Raw genomic sequence first — 23310 nt, forward strand, 5'->3', positions numbered from 1 at the left:
ACACCTGGAGGAAGCCAGGCACTGTTCACCACCTGCACGATATCATTCAAGCGGTGAATCATGGGGATAAATGCATCATGCTTTGGGGTTGGTTTTCAGTGACAGGAACTGTGAGATTAGTCAAGGTTGAGGGAAAGCTGAATGGAGTAAAGTACAGAGATATCCTTAATGAAAACTTGCTCCAGAACACTCTGGACCTCAGAATGGGCCAAAGGTTAATATTACAATAGGATAAGAACAAAGCAAAGACAACACAGGAGTGGCTTAGGGTCAATTCTGGAAATGTCTTGGAAGGAACCATCCAGATCCAAGACTTGAACCCAATCAAACTTTTCTGGAGAGACCTGAAAACAGCTGTCCACTAATGGTCTCCATGCAACCTGACAGAACTTGAGAGGATCTGCAAAGAAGAAAGGCAGCATGTCCCCAACTCCATGTATGTGCAACGCTTGTCACATCAAACCCAAGAAGAGTCCAGCTGGAATTGTTGCCACAACAAAGTACAGAATAAATAGTCTGAATACTTGTTTCAGTCGGACATTTCAGCTTTTTACTTTTAATAAATTTGCAGTGAAAAGTAAAGCAAAATGACACCTTTTATTGGCTAACTAAAAAGATTACAATATGCAAGCATTCAAGGCAACTGAGGCCCCTTCTTTGGGCCTGCATTCATAATGGCTAACAGGGTACAACACCCTAGTACTACAGACATACAATAAATTTAAAAAAAATCCTAAAATCCCGTTTTTGATTTGTCATTCTAGGATATTGAGTGAAAAAAATAAATTTAAAAATCTTAACAGAATCCTGCAACATAAAAGAATGTGTAAAAAGTGATGGGGGACTGAATACTTTATGAAGACACTGTCAGCAAATGGAGCAAGTCAGAAAAGCAGAAGGCGAATCAGGCAGGAGTAACAATGGAGCAGCATTATGTGTCAGAGTTTTGATATCGAGTGTTTAACAGACATTATCCATCTTATAGTACCTATGTTCGGCATATTGCCGTTATTTTTCCTCGGCCTTTGAACACAAAAATTAAACAGAGCATCCCCCAGGCCCCAACTATCATTTTTTGTTTCTTTTCTTCCTGCTCATACTGATTTCTCTCTATTCATATAAGATGGTTTGACCATTTGAATCTCAGGCTTTTGTTACCACTAGCCTATCTACCAGGAAGATCACAGTATAATAATCCATTAAACAGAGGTTTGATCACATGTGCGATAAAGCATTAAATGCATTCAATACAAAGTGCTTTATATATTATTGAACAAAATAATTGCTTAATAGTGCAGTTTATATGGCTGCCTTATCCTATAATCACAAGCAGACAAAATATTTGAACGTTAAGAGCAATTGTGACAACAACAGGTCATTAAGCCCAACAGGCTCATCCATCCTGTTCATCTAGATCAGATTTTTTTTGTCGTGACACAATTTTATACCTTTTAGTGTCTTCAAAACGATCATCAATGTCCACCTTGAAAAATTGTAGATGATCGTCAGAGCAAGGGGACCCCTTGAAGAATCATAAATGATTGTCAGAATGGGGGAATTTCCTTTGAAGAATTGTGAATGATTGACAGAGGAGTGTAATTAATTGTCTGAGCAATACTCATTGCTTTATCAACTTGTGGTGACCCAGTTCACAAATCATGCATGACCGCAAACCCATTAAATACTCAAGTAACTCATGACCCAATGGTGGGAACCGGGGATGCAAATAGTTTAAGAAACCCTGATCTAGATTGCCCGAAATTACATCAAGTTGAGAACTGAACGTTCCTAAAGTCCCACCCTTCGCCACACTGCTTGGTAATTTATTCCACGTCTATGGTCCTTTGTGTGAAGAAAAACTTCCTAACATTTCTGTGATGGTTACCCTTACAAAGTTCCCAACCTCTTGTGGAAGAATTTACTTTTAAATAACTGGTGGGATCCACTGTGTGAATTTCCTTCATAATTTGAAATACTTCAATTATGTCAACTCTTAAGTTTAAACTGAAAAGATTTAACTCTTTCATTCTCTCCTCATTGTTCATACCTGTGTGTCCTGAAATGAGCTAAATTGGTCTTCTCTGGACTTTCTCTAGAGCTGCTATGTGCAGTACTCCAGGTGAGGCCTCACTTGTGTGTTATATAACTTGAGCATAATCTCCCTTGACTTGCACTCAACACATGATGATATATAACTTGACATCCCATCAGCTTTCCTGATCGCTTTTCGCTTCTGTGCACTGTCTTGATGTGGATAGAGCCTATAATGACTCCTAAGTCCTTCTTTGCTGTACTTTGAAGTTTCAAACATCCAATTTGCCCAGAGGGGACTGGGCAGTCTAATGGTCTGGTATCCCTACAGATTTTATTTTCTTCTCCAGCCGTCTGGAGTTTTTTTGTTTTTTCTGTCCACCCTGACCATTGGACCTTACTCTTATTCTATGTTAATTAATGTTGACTTATTTTATTTTCTTACTGTGTCTTTTATTTTTCTATTCTTTATTATGTAAAGCACTTTGAGCTACTGTTTGCATGAAAATGTGCTATATAAATAAATGTTGTTGTTGTTGTTGTTGAACTTCATATTCAGACCTAACATTTTTACTTCCAATGTGTAATACTTTACATTTACTTACATTAAATTTCCCCTGCCACAAATCTGGGCAAGCCTGTATGCTGTCCAAGTCCATCTATAATGACCCAAATGATTTTATATTGTCTGCCATTCCACCTAGTTTGGCATCATGTTCAAACTTAAGCAGCTTATATTCTTGTACCAGATCATTTATATTCTTAAATACTACCAGTAATGGCACACTGCACGATAACGTGCAGTGAATACACTTGACTTGAGCATTACTAGTTTTCATCCTCTTTCTCTGTATATTTAGCATTCGTTTGCTGAGCACTGAAAAAAGTATAACATTGATGTTGTTTATTCAACATATATTTTCTCTTTCAAGCAACTTAAGATTAGTCATTTAGTGTTGTAGCTTGAAATATTTGGTTTCAGATCTCAATCAAAGTAAAAGTAAAAAAATTTGTTTGTACCAAAGTAAGTTATGGTGGAGAGAATAAACATAAAAATCCTATTTCAGTTAACCTAATATTTTAGGTTGTTTGTGTGCTGTGTTTGTGGGGCCATTTGTATATTCTTCCTGTCGAACTTTCCAGCATGCTGGCTTTCCAACTGCCAAAAAAGAAGAACACTTTCCCGAGTGGAGTGGACGTGGCGATACAGGTCTGGGCATTTTCAGCAGGAGACTTTTATAATGGAGGATTTCTAGTAAGTAACCCTGTTTCTCAACTGTTCATTTTAAGTATAAGAACTCGTAATAAAACATACTTTCAAGAAAGCTGTAGAAATGATTAATAATTTTTTGTTGTATATTTAAGATTTACACTGCAAAATGCTTGTGTATTTAAACTAGATTTTTAAATAAATGTAAAGAGTACAGCATTGGAGTGTTTTATGTTTATAATAATAATAGCATAAAAACAGGTTACGACCAATAAACCATTTTAAATTGTAACAGCTTAAAAAATAGATTTACTTCAGTATAAAACAAGTGAATTACACCCAATCACTCTAAATGATTTGCCTCAACTTAATAATTGTGGGTTCAATAAGATACAATGAATTATATTGGCTCAGATTGAAAATATTAAGTGTGAATCATAACCTTAATTACTTTAAGTTGAATGGAAGTTATACTTTTTTCAGTGAGAGGTCACTTGCTGCTTTCTGAGCAGCTCTTCTTTTCTCCACCCTAGCTGCCTGCTTCTTCTCTTCTTTCGTTGGCATCTTTTCGCATTAAAACTGATTAAGTCAGTGTTTGTGTTGCAATTACTTTTCTTTAATTTTTCACTTAAGCTGGCACTTAAGTCTTTAATCTGCCTCAGGAATGATTTAAGATATGAAGAGGTAGGGGAAGTGATGGCAAAGGTGGTAGAGTTGAGAACGGTGCCCATACGCATGCGCCACACGACTGCCCTGCTGGCCGCTGCTGAGAGTTAATTCTACAATAAACTAAAATAAAAATAAAAAAAGGAATAAAAATCATCATCCCGAAAGCAGACAGTAGAGGTCATGTAGTATATGTGTACCAAATTTCAGGACAATTGTTCAAAAGGTTTGTGAGCTACAGGTGCTTTAAAATCCTGGACAGACAAACGAACAGCCATGGTAGCGTATTATATATAAAGATACCATGCTAAAAACAGCAGCAGCCCAGCACTGACACCACTTCACTTAATTCTTAAAAAGTTCCCCACACCATAACCCTTTGCTTCCTGCGTCTGAGTCAATGTTGCCCCCATCTACACATTTCCACGAATTAAGCTTACTGTATCTTTGATTACTGAGGGGCAAAATCACTCTGGGGGAACATTCAGGCTCCACATTGAAGGGAGGAACTGAACAAGGGTTCAAGCAGAGTGAGAAAGCAACGCTACCCACATCACATGTACTGCTCATATAATTTATCCTTTCTATGTAAGTTATTTTCTAACTCTGCTCATTGGAGAGTCTTTATGAAAGCACATTGTGTGTCTTTCACACGAGAGGTATAAGGATACTTCACCTGTCTCATGTAAATCCTGCTGCCAACATACACCTAAACACACAAAAGGTAAAAAAGAAAAGGTCTTTGTAGTGTCAAATTTCATTTAAGTGTTTTTCTTTCCTTGTTCCCCGGTATTTAAAATTAGCTTATTTTCATTGTATAAGGATAAGATCTCAGCTGAGAGCTAAAAAAAAAAACACAAAGTGCTAAGCAAGAATTATTTATTTAGCTGACATTTTATATCCAAAGAAGTTTAAAAAGCATAACTTTTTGATTGTTTCGATTATTTCTATATGTGGAACACTGCCAGGTTAAAGATCCTAGAATTGTGAAGACTGAATCAACATCCTGTTGGGTTACAGTTCACTCCCTAAGCCACTAGGTCACAGGTTAAAGTGTTCCAGAATTGCACCTACCTCTATGTAGTGTGCTGTGTACTAAGCAGATGGATATTACTAGTAATTTATCCATCCATCCATCCATTATCCAACCTGCTACTGGGTCACGGGGGTCTGCCAGAGCCAATCCCAGCCAACACAGGGCGCAAGGCAGGAAACAAACCCCAGGCAGGGCGCCAGTCCACCGCAGGGCACGCACACACACACACCCACACACCAAGCACACATTAGGGACAATTTAGAATCGCCATTCCACCTAACCTGCATGTATTTGGACTGTGGGAGGAAACCGGAGTACCCGGAGGACACGGGGAGAACATGCAAACTCCACAAAGGAAGGACCCGGGAAGGGAACCAGGGTCTCCTAACCGTGAGACAGCAGCGATACCCACTGCGCCACCGTGCCACCCTTACTAGTAATTAAAATCTGAAATATAAGAATATTCCATTTTTTTAATGGAGAACATGTCATCTGACAGTTCCATATTTGCCGTTTTTTCGTGAGAGTTTTCTCTTTGTATTGTAGGACTTCTCCCCACCATCCAACAATCTGTAGGTTACATTAAACAGTGACTCTAACTTGTCCTGGGGTGAGTAAGTGCACTGTCTGTGATAGAATGGCATCCCAGCCCGGGTCGAGTCTTTACTTATATCTGATGCTGCAGGGTGTGATGGACAGCTGGCAATTTTTCCTGGCCAGGACGCCCCAGTAACGGAAGGATGGGGGAAGACAGCTTATCAAGGACACTGCCTCCCCAAGGACAATAGATGGCAGCTTCCCTGAACTGCCGCAGGGCACTATGGGACTTGGAGTTCGGCAACACAGCCCTGCTGGGTACCATGGGTGCTGCCAGGAGACACTGTAGGGAGACTGGGGAGTCCCTACTGTTTACATAGCCCGGAAGCACTCCAAAGTCAAAGGGACAGAAGTACAAAAAGAAATTACAAGTTCTCCATCTGACCCAGGAGTGCCGATGAGTCACATGACAGAAGGACAGAAGCACTTCCGGGTCAACGACTATATAAAGGACTGCTGGAGACCCAGTAAGCGAGCCTGAGTGGGGAGGAGTAGGACAGAGCTCGCTGTGAGGTATGGAGGAGGGATATTAGTGTATAATTATGAATTTTTTGGTTATTTAATTGCCTGTTTATTGTGTATGGGGTGCTTGGAGGCACTGCTTAAAAAAAGAAAATAATTAAACGACTTCTTTGTGCTTTCAGCTCATGTTGTCAGTGTCTGTGTGATGGGCTAAGCGCTGGCATAGCGCCGTCTAGCGTTACAAGGGATAGAACATCAATAATTTGAAAACGAGGGGAGTCCATTCAGTTTATCAAGCTCATTTGTTTAGCTAATTGCTGAGCTGTCATAATCCATCCATCCATTATCCAACCCCCTATATCCTAACTATAGGGTCACAGGGGTCTGCTGGAGCCAATCCCAGCCAACACCGGGCGCAAGGCAGGAAACAAACCCCGGGCAGGGCACCAGATCCCGGAGGAGCTGCCATAATACACCATCCAAATACTTCCTAAAGGTAGTTGATTTTTCTGCTTCAACTTCATGTCTCAGTAGTTTGTTCCTGATTTCCACAACTCTTTTTGTAAAGAAGTGCTTCCTGACTTCAATCCTAAATGCACTTTCCCTTAATTTCCACTGGTATCCTCATAAACATGAATGACCCTTAAGCTTAAAGAATTCATTGCCTCTGAGAATTTAAAAGACCTGGATTAGGTCCCATGCAGTCTTCTCTGCATGAGACTAAACAGGTTTAATACCCTTGAGTCTTGTCGCAGTGCGACATGTCCTTAAGTCCTGGGATGCACCTGCTCTGCACAGCTTCAAGTGCTTCCATGTCTTTCTTGTAGCGTGGTGACTAGAACTGCACACAACACTCCAGAGGTGGTCTCGCTAGTGCATTACATAGTCTTGACATAACGTCCCTGAGTTTATATTCAATACCTTTTATAATATAACCTAACTTGTTATTTGCCTTTTTAATTGCTGTTGTACACTGCTTCGATAATAAAAATGTTGTGCCCACACAAACTCCTTAACCCTTCGTAGAGGGTGCTTCCTGTAGAAAGGTGTCTCCCATCTTGTATTTATAACTGATCATCATTTTGCCCATGTGTGGAACTTTGCTCTTTTCTGTGTTAAACGATATTCACCCAGCTGTGAAGCTTGTCCAAGTCTTCGTTTATTGTTTTCACTGTCTGATCAGTGTCTGCCATACCTTAGTTTCACTTGTGAATTTCACAAGTTTACTAACAATGCCAAAATTTGTGTCATTAATAGAAATCAGAAAAAGTAAAGGATCTAGGACAGACCCCCAAAGGGACTTCACTGATGGCCCCATCCTTATTGTATCTGTAACTCTTTGTATCCTGTAGGTTAACCAAGCTGTGATCCAGTTTTGCAGGTTACCTCTGATGCCTACAGCTTACACTCACCTAAAGGATTATTAGGAACACCTGTTCAATTTCTCATTAATGCAGTTATCTAATCAACCAATCACATGGCAGTTGCTTCAATGCATTTAGGGGTGTGGTCCTGGTCAAGACAATCTCCTGAACTCCAAACTGAATGTCAGAATGGGAAAGAAAGGTGATTTAAGCAATTTTGAGCGTGGCATGGTTGTTGGTGCCAGATGGGTCGGTCTGAGTATTTCACAGTCTGCTCAGTTACTGGAATTTTCACACACAACCATTTCTAGGGTTTACAAAGAATGGTGTGAAAAGGGAAAAACATCCAGTATGCGGCAGTCCTGTGGGTGAAAATGCCTTGTTGATGCTAGAGGTCAGAGGAGAATGGGCCGACTGATTCAAGCTGATAGAAGAGCAACTTTGACTGAAATAACCACTCATTACAACCGAGGTATGCAGCAAAGCATTTGTGAAGCCGCAACACGCACAACCTTGAGGCGGATGGGCTACAACAGCAGAAGACCCCACCGGGTGCCACTCATCTCCACTACAAATAGGAAAAAGAGGCTACAGTTTGCAGAAGCTCACCAAAATTGGACAGTTGAAGACTGGAAAATGTTGCCTGGTCTGATGAGTCTCGATTTCTGTTGAGACATTCAAATGGTAGAGTCAGAATTTGGCGTAAACAGGATGAGAACATGGATCCATCATGCCTTGTTACCACTGTGCAGGCTGGTGGTGGTGGTGTAATGGTGTGGGGGAATGTTTTCTTGGCACACTTTAGGCCCCTTAGTGCCAATTGGGCATCGTTTTAATGCCACGGGCTACCTGAGCATTGTTTCTGACCATGTCCATCCCTTCATGATCACCATGTACCCATCCTCTGATGGCTACTTCCAGCAGGATAATGCACCATGTCACAAAACTCGAATCATTTCAAATTCGTTTCTTGAACATGACAATGAGTTCACTGTACTAAAATGGCCCCCACAGTCACCAGATCTCAACCCAATAGAGCATCTTTGGGATGTGGTGGAACGGGAGCTTCGTGCCCTAGAGGTGCATCCCACAAATCTCCATCAACTGCAAGATGCTATCCTATCAATATGGGCCAACATTTCTAAAGAATGCTTTCAGCACCTTGTTGAATCAATGCAACATAGAATTAAGGCAGTTCTGAAGGCGAAAGGGGGTCAAACACCGTATTAGTATGGTGTTCCTAATAATCCTTTAGGTAAGTGTATAGTTTCAGAATTAATCTTCAGTATGGGACTGTATCAAAGGGACTTGTGAAATTCTGAGTAAATTATGACTTATGCTTTTTTTGTCAACTATTCTGGTTGCCTGTTCAAAAAAAAATCTCAAAGATTGTTTTGTCAGGATCTTCCAGTCATAAACCCATGCTGGCTGTTATTTGGTATATCATTTTCATAGAGGTATTTGTTAAATTGATTCTCCTTATAGTTTCCATAATTTTGCATGATACAAAGGTAAGACTTAGTGGTCGGTAGTCATCAGGATCCATTTCAGAACATTATAACAATATGGATGAGAACAGGCCATCGAGCCCAACAAACCTCAACAGTTATATCCACTTAGTTCTTCCAAAATAACATCACGTTGAGTTTTGAAGGTCCATAAAGTCCAACTTGGTAGCTTATTCCATGTGTCTATGGCTCTCTATGTGTAGAAAAATATAATGTTTGTGTGAAATTTTCCAGGTTTCCAACGGTGCCCCCATGTTCTTGATGATCCTTGATCCCCCGGGCTAATCTCCTTCATAATTTTAAACACTTTAGTCATGTCTCCTCTTAATCTTCTTTAGCTTCAACTGAAAAGCTTAGCTTGTTTAATCGTTCCTTGTAATTTATCCCCTGTAGCCCTGTGATCAGCCTAGTCACTCTTCTCTGGACCTTTTCTAGTGCTGCTATGTCCTCCTGGTAGACTGAAGCACACAGAACTCCAAATGAGGCCTCACCAGTGTGTTATAAAGTTTGAGCAGAACCTTCTTTGACTTGAACTCCACACATCAAGGTGCTTTATAACCTGACATTCTGTTAGCCTTCTTAATGGCTCCTGAATACCATCTGGCAGTTAATAGTATAGAGTCCACTATGACTCCTAAATCCTTCTCATAAGACAAACTTTTGATTTTCAGACCTCCCATTGTGTATTCAAAGCTAACACTTTTACTTCCTATGTGTAATACTTTACATTTACTGACATTAAATTTCATCTCCCACAAATCTGCCCAGGCCTGTATGCTCTCCAAGTCCCTCTGTAATGATTCAACGGATTTGAGAATATCTTCCACTCCACCTAGCTTGGTATCATCTGCAGTATTAAGGATCTTGTTACTTATATTCCATTCCAAATCATTTAAATATATTAAAAATGGCAGCGGCCCTAGCACTGACCCCTGTGGACACCACACTTAACATCAGCCAGTTCTGACAAGATTCCTTAGACCATAACCTTCAGCCTCCTGAGCTATTAACCAATTCTTCACCCATCTACACACCACACCATAAACTTCTTTTAGTTTGATGCCCACCCTCTCATATGGCACCTTATCAAATGCTTTTTGAAAGCCAAGAAAGATAATCTCATAAGCTCCACTCTGATCATATCCTTTTGTTGCTTCCTCATAAAATTCTAGGATGTTAGTAAAACATGACCTCCCTTTTCGGAACCCATACTGACTGTTTAGTAAACCTTCAGTTCTTGCAATGTGTTGCTCAATCTTTTCCTTAAAAGTTTCTTCCATTAAATCACCTGTCTCCCTATTTTGTCTCCCATGTTGAAGATTGGAGCCACATTTGCAGCTTTCCAGTTCTCAGGCGCTTCTCCTTTCTTAAGTGACTGTTTGAATATGGCCAATGAGAGTTTATAGATGATGTCTTTCATTTCTTTTAATACTATTGGTAAAAATCCCATCTGGCCCAGAGGTTTTGTTAGTTTTCAGTATAGCGAGGGTCTGACTGTTTTATTTTAAAACCTATGAACTCGGAGTTTGTTTTTTCTTCTGCATGGGGTATTCCATTTGTTTCTTCCTTTAGAGAAAAGCCAAGCAAAATGACACCTTTTATTGGCTAACTAAAAAGATTACAATATGCGAGCTTTCGAGACAACTCAGACCCCTTCTTCAGGCAAGATGTAATCTTCCTTTACAAATACTTGTGTGAAACATTTGACTGTGACCTGTAAAAGGAACAAGCTGGTTAGGAAAATGAAAGATAAAATTATTTGTTGTTTTAACTTGTCTTCTGATGTACCTCATCAAAGAGTTTAACAATTAAGTTCCTCATGTTTGTATGTGAATTGCTTTACAGAAAAAAAAGGTCTTCTAAAAAATAACATAACAGCCTTAATCCTCACAACACTTGGCACCGAACAGACAACTCCTCAAAAATGACATAAAAGTCCATCATAAGGCTCAAAGAAATGAAATTTAAATGTACAGTTATCAACAATGCTGCAGTCTCTCTGAGTTGCCTGGAATCAATGACACATCTGCAGTAAAATACTTGATAACTGTGGTGGTCTCGATCTTGACACAGGATGTGTTCCTGTAATAGTCTTGTAATGAGGAAGTGATTGTGCTCTGCAAAGCCTACATATTCTGCTCAGGGTCAGCTCCTGCCTTGTGCCCTCTGCTACCAGGACTGACTCTTATTTCTTTGCGGACCTCTCATAGAATAAATGGGTTTAGTGAGTGAACTATAAGGAATGATTGTCAGGCCCAGGCAGTTTCCTCCACTAAATATTAAAGCATCAGAATGTTTTGGAAAAGCGCTATATAAAATAAAGTGTGCTTATTAACCAAAGGCAGTGTAACCACTAAAAGCATGGGATGGTTTTCACTATAGAGGAACACTTGGTAAAATAAAAATGTCAAGCTTGCTTCTAACTCAGATGAGGGTCAGAGCCTAGTCCAGCAACTTCAGAAGACTCACGAAAATGGAGGGTCAGTTCTTTTTCAGAGCCACTTTTTACAAAATGACATTTTTATTAAGAAAAAAAAAATCCAGTACACGGTTTGATTGGGCCACAACCTACCCAAGCAACATTGGGTGCAAGGCTGGATGCCAGTCCCCCACAGGGCCACCTCACACTCACAAAGAGTCGCCAACTGTCCTTCTGCTTCTTTAGGGATGGGGGGGTAGAACAGTTTAGACAAAATGAAATTAACAAGTAAATACACAAATAAATAAATGTATTGTGAAGTGTGGCAATAAATCAAGAAAAATACAAAGATATGTGTGCATAAATAGTTAAAAGTTTCAAGACACATATGCTTTTTGTTGTCTATTTCTTTATATATTTGTGTCGTCATTTATTTATTTCAGTGCTACTATATACAATATTAAAGAAGGCTTGAAATAAAAACTAAAATAAAGTTAAGAAGGTGGGCCCTATTGAGTGCTGTGGTTTGACTGGTGGATCGCTGATAGAGAGGATGTTCATAGCTTCATCTTTGCACATGTCTACGAGACAGAGGACTCATTTTTTTATTTTATTAATTTTATTAAAATCAAATAACATTCCACACAAATAAATCAAGTTTTACAAAATTAGTTTTGAAACAAATCAACCCCCAGCCCTGAGAAAGAGAGCTAGGCCAGCAGAGTAAAACTTTAAGCTAGTAAAAATAAGTAAATAGATAAATTAATAAATGAATAAAGGTAAATGGAGTTAAAGAGAGGAGAGAATCTGCTTCCACAATTTAAGTGCTTATTGTAAAATGTTATTGATTAGATCCTGCCAGGTTTTGAAAAAGTTTTGTACAGATCCTCTAAGTGAGAATTAGATTTTTTCCAGTTTCAAATTATATATAACATGACTTACCCACTGACTTAAAAGAGGAGAGTTAGGATTCTTCCAGCTGAGGAAGATAAGTCTGCGTGACAATAGTGAGGTAAAGGCAATCACAGTTTGTTTGTCCTTCTCCACTTTAATCCCCTCTGTGAGCCCACCAGACACGGCTGTTAGTGGATTAGGAGGTATTGTGCCACCCAGACTGTCTGATAGGCATTTAAAGATTTTTGTCCAGAATGATGTTAATTTGGCGCAGGCCCAGAACATGTGGCCCAGTGAAGCTGGAACTTGATTCCAGCGTTCAGTGGTTGGACTTTGCCCTGGAAACATTTTGGACAGTTTTAAGAGACAGATATGTTCGATATATAATTTTGAGTTGAGTAATTGTATGCTTTGCACATATGGAGCTCGATTGAATTCTGTGCATTGCTACTTTCTACTCCTTTTCTGAGATGTTGTATGAGAGATCCTTTTCCCGCTGTACTCTGGGATCTTTGAAAGGGAGGGACTGTAAAATGGTTTCATATATTACGGAAATGCTGTCTGAGTCCTCAAGACTGATCAATATTTTTTTTGGAATAGAAATAGGAGGGAGGTAAGGAAATTTAAGCAGGTTCTGTTTAACAAAGTTTCAAAACAAAATTTTAGGTAGTAAAAGAAATGTGCTGCTGGAAAGTTAAATGTAGAGTATAATTGTTCGTAGGATGCAAAGATGTTGTCTATGTACAGATCTCTGAGTGATTTAGTCCCAAAAGTTTTCCAGACAGTAAAAACTGTGCATGTTTGAGAGGTTGGAAAAAGGTAGTTCTCGTTCAGAGGTGCCACAGATAAAAACTTCTCTGTCTTGAAGTACTTCCTATATTGGTTCCATATTCTGATTGAGTGAAGCACAATTCGGTTGTTAGAATATTGGCGATGACTTGTACATATTGGGGTACAAAGCAAGGAATATAAAGAAGTACTGCATGATTTTATTTCTATTGCGGACCAAGCCCGTGTACGTTCATCTATTTAAATAAAAAAAATAATAATTCTTTGCATTTATATAGCGCTTTTCTCACTACTCAATACGCTCAGCAATTGCAGGTTAAGGGCTTTGCTCATGGGCCCAACAGAGCAGAGTCCCTTTTGGCATTTACAGGATTTGAACCGACAACCTTCTGATTGCCAGTGCAGATCCCTAGCCTCAGAGACACTTACTGTATAGTTGCATACTCACCGCCTAGTAATTGAAATTGAAAGTTAGGTAGAGCCTTGCCAATTTCCGCCTTAGGTCTTTGCAGGGTCACCCTTTGGATATGTGGATGGAGACAGAAGACTCCTAAGGCAAGCAAAGAGCACCTCAAATTTTTAACATACTTCTCCAAATTACAAGAAAGACACCTTGAAATGAAAACTATCATTATCGACTACAACAACAACAATTTATTTCTTGTATATCCCATACTCACTCAAGGAATGCCTCAATGAGCTATAACAAGATGGTGGTTTTTGACAGCTCCCCCCCAAGCCTTGACTCTCTATAAAGACAAGAAAAAACTCCCAAAAAACATTATAGGGGAAAAATGGAAGAAAGCTTGTTAGGGCAATTCAGAGTGAGAGAACACCCCCCCGCTTCCAGGTAGGTTGTAATGAGTGCTAAAAAATGGGGTAAATACAAAACACAGAGCAGAATACAATAATCCTCTTCTCAGAGCTAGATGGCCAATCTAGATTACCACTTTGGAAATACAATACAATAATCATCACCCATCAAAGCTGAAAGGGCGGGCTCTAGCGAATACAGTGTTTTGATTGATGAATCATCCAAAGAGGGCTCTCTCACAGTCACAACTTTGCACAGGCCTATGACTCACAGGATTCCCAAGGGAAGCAAGTTGCAACTGTGCACGTTTATGGCCGACATGACAATGTTGGCCAGAATTACAATATGAATCAGCTGCTTTAATTCAAGAAGCCCTGAATTCCTCATCTCCTCAGGAGTCTGCGTCTGACACGTCTGCCTATAAATGTAACACTTGATGAATGAAAGATTTACGCACGCTCTTCTGATGATCAACCAATCAAAACACGGGACTCGCTTGAGCCCGCCCTCTCAGCTTGTGCTTTGACTTGTACTCCCTGCACTAAGCTGAATGTAGCTAATACTGAGTCCGCTGTGATTCATAGATCCCTCTTCTGTACTTTCAAATTCCTAACCTCTCATTCTTTTTTAAAATCTGTCATTTTTACTTCTTATGTGTAATACTTTATGTTTACTTATATTAAATTTAACTTACCACAAATCTGCCCAAGCCTGTATGCTGTCCAAATCCCTCTGTAAAGACTTGGCTGATTTTAAATGATCTGCCCTTCCACCTAATCAGCTTACTGATTTTATTCTTGTCCAGATCATCTCTATATATATAAAATCCAATGTATGTCTGTCTGTCTGTTCGCTTTTCACAAGAGAACTACTTCACGGATTTAGATCTGTTTTTTTTTTCTATAATATTTAAACATTCCAGTTGATTTTGCGACTTCTCTCCTCAAACTAAGTATCTTAGTTCACTTGTGGTACTGATTTATTTGCGCGAATCCGAGAGAGGCGTAGTGGGCTGAGGCCCTCCTCAATAACGCTCCAGCTTCGGAGCATATCTAGCAAATGAGAGAACTAATTAACGGATTTAGATTGTTTTTTTTCCTTTAATTTGCTTGAACATTCCGGTTCATTTTGCGACTTCCCTCATCGTGCTATGTATCATAGTTCGCTTGTAGGAGTGATTTATTGACACTAATCTGAGACAGAGGATGTGGGCCAAGGAGAGGGGGAAGCGTGACATCAGGAGTAGGGAGCTGGGCAGAGCCCTCCTCACTGTCCTGTTCCACTCCTACGCGTTTAAGTATATTATAGTTTAATATATTAAAAAGAGCAGCAGCCCAGCACTAACACCACCTTTAACTTTATCTAATTCTCAACAGAAGTTTTGAATTCATCATCATCCTCATGGGAGCCTGCATCTGAAGTGTCTGCCTATAATGCACTCGGTGGCCAAAGATTTATGAACACTCTGCCGATGATTCACCAATCAAAACACTGTACTTGTTAGAGCCCTCTCAACTTTAATGGGTAAAAAAATAGATATTTTTCAAGTTGTACTATATGTAAGTACAAGTCATCGCCAATATACGATGACTTGTACTTACCAGCTCCTTTGGTTTTGCTGGTGTTCAGTTGTAGGTGGTTTGAGTCGCACCATTTAACAAAGTCCTTGATTAGGTTCCTATACTCCTCCTCCTGCCCACTGCTGATGCAGCCAACGATAGCAGTGTCATTTGTTGAACAGGACCTGCACAATTTTCCTCACCTCCCACCTACCTCTATGCCGGAAAAAATATCGATCAGTCTTGAGGACTCAGACAGCATTTCCGTAATATATAAAACCATTTTACAGTTCCTCCCTTTCAAAGATTCCAGAGTACAGTGAGAAAAGGATCTCTTACTCAACATCTCAGAAAAGGAGTGGAAGGTTGCAATGCACAGAATTCACTCGAGCTCCATACTGTATGTGCAAAGCATACAATTAATCAACTCAAAAGTATATATTGGGAACATCTGTGTCTTTTAAAATTGTCCAAAATGTTTCCAGGGCAAAATCCAACCTGCGAACGCTGGAATCAAGTTCCAGCTTCACTGGGCCACATGTTCTGGGCCTGCACCAAATTAACATCATTTTGGACCAAAATCTTTAAATGCCTATCACACAGCCTGGGTGTCACAATCCCTCCTAATCCACTAACAGCTGTGTCTGGTGGGCTCACAGAGGGGCTTAAAGTGGAGAAGGACAAACAAACTGTAATTGCCTTTACTAAACTATTGTCACGCAGGCTTATCTTGCTCAATTGGAAGAATCCTAACTTACCTCTGTTAAGTAGGTGGGTAACTGATGTTATATATTATTTGAAATTGGAAAAAATCTAATTCTCACTTAGAGGATCTGCACAAAACGTTTTCAAACCCTGGCAGGATCTAATCAATAACATTTTAGACCACGGATGTCAAACTCCAAGCTTAGAAGGCCACAGTGGCTGCAGGTTTTCATTTTGACCCTTTTCCTAATCAGTGAACAGTTTTTACTGCTAATTAACTCCTTCTCCCTTCATTTTAATAGCCATGTTTTTAAAGATTCAGCCCTCTGAATTAATTCTTTTCTTCATTAAATGACAGCCAAATAGAAATGAGATGTGAAACGAGCCAACAGTTGACCAGCTAAATTGGGACTTCAAATGCCAACCAATCTCACTCCAACCAATTTCTTAATGAGAAGCCGATTCTTGCTGTTAATTAAACTCATTATTTAATTCCGTGACCTGTTGCTGCTCTCATTCTGCCACAGTAGACATTTCCAAAACTATTGATTTTCTGTTTTTTCTAAGAACAAAGTCAAAATGTTTCGGCGACCTGAGAGATTAACCTTACTGAGACCTCCGGCTTTCTTTATTTTCAGAAATTGTGTGATGGGCACAGGTGAGCTGGTCATGTGGCGGCTTGTTTTGGGTCTCATTATTGTTTGGCTGCTAATTATGGAAGAAGAGACAACCAAGGGGCCCGAGTGAAGTCAGTAAAGATGAAGGCAAATGAAGTTAATTAGCAGCAGAAACAGGTCACTAATGAAGAAGATGGTTAGAATGAAAACCTGCATTCACTGCGGCCCTCCAGGACCGGAGTTTGACACCCCTGCATTTAGACTAAGCAATTTAATTGAGGAGGCAGGTTCCCTCCCCTCTTTTTTCCTTTTTTTTTTTACTCTATTTATTTTTGTTCATTTATTAATTTATCTGTTTGCTTATTTTTACTAGCTTAAAGGTTTACTCTGCTGGCCTAGCTCTCTTTCTCATTGGTGGGGGTTGATTTGTTTTGAACCAAGTCTTGTAAAATTTGACTTATTTGTATAGAATGTTATTTGTTATTAAAATCAATATAATCCAAAAAAAAATGCAGGGTAGGATGTGCAAAACTTACATGGACAATCGCAAGGTGTGGTAGTCAGAATCAATATGGTAAATCCTTGAGACAGTTGTTTGCTGTACCTACCCCATTTATGCATCCATCCATTATCTAACCTGCTACATCCTAACTACAGGGTAATGGGGGTCTGCTGGAGCCAATCCCAGCTAACACAGGGCGCAAGGCAGGAAACAAACCCCGGGCAGGGTGCCAACTCAACCTGTTTATTTAATGTTGTCTTAAAAAATCCTCCATAATAAATGGTAGTACCTGGAAGGAAACTCTGAGAAAAATGGGGCGGATGTGATAACTCTACATGGACAAACACAAGGCGTGGTAGTCAGAATCAATACGGCAAATCCTTGAGACCGCAGTGCTATCACTGAGTCACCATGCCACCCCCATTTATTTATCTTGGTTATTTTACCATACCATTTTGAAAGCCCTGCTCAATCCTGAGCGGAGTCATTGGTTTGGGCAGGGGCTGGAGCCTATCCCAGCAGGCACTGGGCACAAGCCCCTGAACAGAGGAACATACACACACAAACACACACACACCTGAGCCAATTTAGCATTGCCAATCCACTGTCTTGGGACTGTGGGAGGAAACCCATGCAGAGATGGGGAGAACACGCAAAGAGAAAGCAGTGAGAATTCGGGACGTGAACACTGGCCTCCTTACTGCAAGGCAGCAGTGCTACCACTTGCATTTATTAATTAATGAATTATTTTGTGTCTGAAATATCCATCCATACTTAATGATAATACCTGGAATAATACTGTGACAAACATGGGAGGAATGTGCAAACTTCAAATGGGTAGTTTCAAGGCATGGCACTTAGAATCAATACGCTGAATCATTGAGATCGCAGCGCTTACCACTGCGTCACCACGCCACCCACGCTTTGTACATATTGACAGTTTTTTGGACTAACGCGCTAGAGTGTGTGTAGTAAAAGAATGAGGTTTAAGGTCACAGCAACCAATTGGCTTTAAGACTTTGTGCAGCGGCCATGAAGCAAGTATATAAAAGATTGAAATCGGACTGCGAGTACTGCTGTACGTGAGTGGTCCCTTCGATTGACAGGAGCTCTGACCTCGCCCTCTCAATTCTGAGAGTTCAAAAATGAATGTGTGGAAGATTATATTTTCCTATTGAGATATCGCTTACGATTAACATGCTGTCTTAAATATACTTTAGGTGCTTGATATTTTAACAGCTAACAGTGAGTTTCTTTAATGGCAAAACAGTTTGTTTACGTTTGCTATTCAAATTGTTTCTCACGATAAAAGAATTGGCTGGCAAAGAAACTGGTATCAGTCAAACCCGCAGTTCGTCGGTCACTTTCACTGACTGCTGTCACTCACACACTTAACTTACTTACATATTTATTCCGTTTGTGTGCAATCGGGACTCCCGCATCGGAGGGCTGGCTGATTTCTTAGCGCGCTACTCCGCTCTGCTGATTGGTCTCTTTAATTTCTGCAACCGGACGGACACAGTGCGCACAATTTGCATAAACTCTGTCTACCACTCCTCCCCGGCACTTTGACTCTTGTTTCAGTCGCTCATTTCTGTCTTACTTCCTGGTTTACTTTTTTTGCAGCTCAGGTGTGCCTACACTGTATCTCATAAACACGGACATCTCAATTAAAGAGTCAAAGGACTCGCTTGCCGTGCTAGGAGACTGACTGACTGAGCGCTGCGGAGTGCCCATGCCATGTCGTCGGAAGTGTCCAGTTTTTTGCACATCGGGGACATCGTGTCCCTTTATGCCGAAGGCTCCGTGAATGGATTCATCAGCACTCTGGGGTAAGTATGAGTACCCGACACACGGGAGTGTTCAAGTGCCGTTACTATTCTCCATAAGACGAACTCTTTCAATGGGCGCGGGCGCTGGTTGTTAACAGGTGTTGGAAAAAGAAAGAAAGAAAGAATACGCCTCCGCTACCGATCAGCATTCACAGCTAAGCCGTGCGAGGATTCCGCTGCCCTGGCAGCTGTAATGAACCGGCGTGCGAAGACTTGCGGGGCAGCAGGGTAGGATCAACGGAGTAGTGAAAATGACCGAATTGGTATGCTCTGCTCTCGTAGTTGATTTACAGTGTCTAGAGAATGGCTTCCGTCGGACAGCCTTTCAGTTTACCTAAAGCCTTTTACTGGATGTGTAAATAGGATTCAGATATGAACAAGGTTTACATTCACAGCGCAAAGTCACACATGCTTTTAGTAACACTGGCACTTTAATGGCAGTGTACAGGGTTGCGTGGTTTCTCGTAGACCCATTGCTTGGCAAAGTACCATTTTGTCCTGAGAAACGTTCTTTGGGTACATAATTGGTTCTTTGAAAGTTTTCTAACATGTAGAATAAATAGAAACCTGTAATATATAGTAGTCTACCAGGCAAGATGCTAACAGGATCAAGAAGAGCTTAAATGAGTTTGTTATTGTATGCAGGAAACACAGTGGTATCCCACAAATCTGTTATCCAGGGCGGTCATAACGTATGGGCACCATGGGCGCTGACTGGGGACCCCAAGAGCACAGGGGCCCACAATATTTCGGTGTTGCTATCAAAACAGGGGCCCCAGCGCACCACTTTCCCTGGGGGCCTATGATGCTGTTAAGACGGCCCTGCTTTATCATCTATTTACTGAGCCTATTACAGGTCTAAGTAAAAGTAAGTAAAAGGTTATCTCAGGAGCCTTCATGATTGTTTTAGCAACAAGATTCCTTATGGCGTGACTCTAAAGAACCACTTTGGCGCCTTTATTTGCCTAGTGCCACTCACAGCTTTGTGAATAATAATAATAGTAATAAAACATTTTATTTATATAGTGCCTTTGCCATGCTCAGGATCTTCTTGCTTGTGTGATTACCTTTGATGCACTACCACCAGTCCTGCGTTTCTAGACTACAAAGGAGCCATCGGGGCAGATCTGCTATGACACTAATGACACTTAAACTTTAGGGTCCCTAATCTTTGTGGGGCCTCCGAAGTGACTTTAGCCCACATTGCTTACAAATTTTGTGTGTCTGCTGTATAAGGAGCAGTTTAAAAAAAAATAATAAATAATATTGTGTAATTTAATACAAAATAAATAGTTTAAAATGAAAATTTATTAAAATATAGGATAGCCTTAAATGAAAAAATATTGAAATTAAAGATGTTTCATTTCAAATAATATTTAATATAAAATAATTTTAAATAATTTAAAACACTGTTGACAGAAATTAAAATGTATATAAAATGTATTAATTCTAGGCTAGCTGTTAAGTGTGAATCACAGCAGCAGGTGATCGGAAAGAGAATTATTGGTATACGGCATTAAGCACATGCTACCTCAGCCACGGCAAAACGTTTTAAAGCCTTTCCTGTACAGACCTCGCAGTTCAGAAACAGTTTAATCCCAAGAACTTTAAATGCACTCAATCATTGCTCCTTGTAGAACTGTTAGTACTTATAAATACAATCACCCCACTGTAAAATTGCACTACAGTTATAATATTGGACAACCTGAGCCACTTTATAAAGCGCGTATTTACATATGATGACGATATCATTTTTAAGATGAAATGCAGCAAAATATGTTTATTATATTATACAGGTAAAACTTTAACTTCATTTAAATAATCTATATTCTTCACTGGGACTGGCGTGAAGGATAGAATAATTAAACATGTACTACGAAGATAGTTCAATGTTCCTTAAACTTTTTAAAGAATTAGTGCTCTAAGTTTACAGATGGCTTAACATCTATTACAGAGCTGATTGTGTGGCAATCGGTTACTTGGAGAAAGAAAAGCAAGAACTGCATGGGAGGCCACGCCAATATATATTGAATATAAAACAGAAAGAAAATAACGACACAGATAAAAATGCAGTGGCAAATTTCGACAAAAGTTAAATGCTTGTGTCATGAGCACGAGGCGGCTATGCAGTGTCCGCAACGAACGTAGCCATCCACTGTGCATAAGCTACCTTACTGACGGGCGGGCGAAGGAGCCACCGATTCTTCCTCTGCCCAGTGCCACATCAAGCCTAGAGCCGCCCCTGAGTACTGCTGCAATAAATAATTTCATCGATGGTCGTGCACAATCGCTGCGCTGTAAAACACATGTTTAATAACGTGCTTTAACTCTTATCATCATTAAAATGACATCACGTATACATCTCAGTATTTTAGTTATTCAGAGAGCTGTAATATCACGAATGTAATGGATTCTGTGTCCTGTCAGAGGAAGAGAAAGCCGGTTTAAGAAGCAAGTAGTGATTCACACACATAGAGCACATAGAAGATCAAATACAAAACAAAGCATTTAACGTGTTACTTTAATTACGATGTTATTTGAGAAACTGACTAATTAAACGATTTTAAGATGAAGTTTATGATGTTCTACTTTAATGACAAAATAAACTACGTGATTAAAGTGGAAATTTCGACATTGAAGTTGACATTTCGTGCTTTTTTCCCCACTGTGTGCCTTTTTTTTCTCTGTACCCTAAAAAGCTTTCATATGACACTCAGACGGTGGGTTACGACTCACCTTTTCACGGCGACTGATATCTGAGCTTTCAAGTTTCTCCAACACGCTATGTCACTCGATCAACTTCCTTTTGTTGATTATACCACGGTTTATTTGAACAAATAGTATGTTTTTCCTTTGCCTCCACTTGGTATTCGCTGAAATTCTTATATTTTCCCCCGTGCTTTTCCCGTTGTCTTTTCACAGAAGGCTGAGCTTAAGGGCGATTTATATTGATTTGCATATTCAAAGAGGCGTAATTCTGGGAGGATTTGGGGCGTTACATAATGCGCGTGCACAAGCGTTTCTTTTCACGCTGATCGGGATTTATGTAGCGGAAGAACATGGAAGTTGGAGTACGCACAGATTCCTGCATCTGGATTTTTCTGTGCGTAAGCACATTTCGGCTTTTGTGCTTACGCCATGTTATAGTGCGAGTTCTACGCACGGCGTTATACATGAGGCCCCTGGTATATCACGTTTTACCTAATCAACTGCATTGACATTTGAAGATATATGTTTATTCTGAAATTGATACCTGCAATATGTTCCAAAAAAATCTGGACAGGGTAGTTTAGGGCTGATAAAATTGTGACAAGTTGAAATGACAAGGCGATGTTAAACATGTGATGTGAAACGGGTGTTCTAGTATATAAGGAGCTTAGTCCTTCAGGAGCAACGATGGATTGAGGCTCTGCCAGTTTATCAACAGAAGTGTTAGTGAACAATCCACCACTTTGAGAAGAACGTCACCCAACGACAAATCAGTTGGGTGTTGGGGCATTTGACCCTGTACTGTGCACAATATAATTAAGTGATTCAAGAAATCTGTGATCTCGTTGCATAAAAGGCAAGGCCAAAAACCACTTTTGAATGCACTGTCTGTAATGAATATCATGACAAAACTGCAGTAAATCTTTGTCACTCAACACCTTTTGCCGGTGTATCCACAGATGTAACTTAAGGCTTTACAGTGCAAAGCAGAAGCTAAACGTCAATGCTGTCCGAACGGGCTGCTGACTTCATCTGGTATGGAAAGTATCGTGATTTGAGGTCTGACGAGTTCACCTGTCAAACAGTTTTCCAGACCAAAGAGGAAAAGCTGTTACCTATGTCAGGCCCAAAAGCCAGCATCTGTCATGGCATGGCGGTGTGTCAGTGCCCATGGCATCGGTGAGGGCACCATTAATGTAGAAAAATACGTACAAACCTTGGAGCAACACTTCCAGATGGCATCTTTTCCTTGCATTTCCCAGCAGGACAACTGCAAACCATGTTCTGCCCGGATTACAAGACTTGGTAAACAGAGAGTGTGGGTACGAGAGTAGCCTGCCTGCAGTCCTGACATGTCTCCGACTGAGAATTTGTGGTGCACTTACAGCAGTGAACAGCCCCTTACAATTGTGTAACTGAAGACCTGCACAATGGATGCATGGGGTACATTTTTGTTTGCTAAACTTCACCAACTTGTGTCCCCAATGGCCAAACATTTAATGTGATTGATAGAAATGGGAAACACTCGACTGTCCCAACTTTTGTGTAGCATGATCACATTTGACATCAGTGTATATTTTCAAAAAAAAATTAAAT

The 23310-nt window shown here is 40.2% G+C and overlaps 1 protein-coding gene across 1 annotated transcript in view; it reads left to right on the plus strand.

Moving 5' to 3' along the window:
* Nucleotides 1-18756: 18756 nt before the first annotated feature.
* itpr3 (inositol 1,4,5-trisphosphate receptor, type 3) overlaps nt 18757-23310 on the plus strand; it is a 189352-nt gene continuing 184798 nt past the window's right edge. The window contains exon 1 of the mRNA XM_039749235.1: nt 18757-19005. Within this exon, the coding sequence (XP_039605169.1) occupies nt 18914-19005 (92 nt within the window). The 5' untranslated portion in view covers nt 18757-18913. The remainder of the gene's footprint in view (nt 19006-23310) is intronic.

Source organism: Polypterus senegalus, chromosome 3 (assembly GCF_016835505.1).
Source record: "Polypterus senegalus isolate Bchr_013 chromosome 3, ASM1683550v1, whole genome shotgun sequence".
NCBI classification, from domain to species: Eukaryota; Metazoa; Chordata; class Cladistia; order Polypteriformes; family Polypteridae; genus Polypterus; species Polypterus senegalus.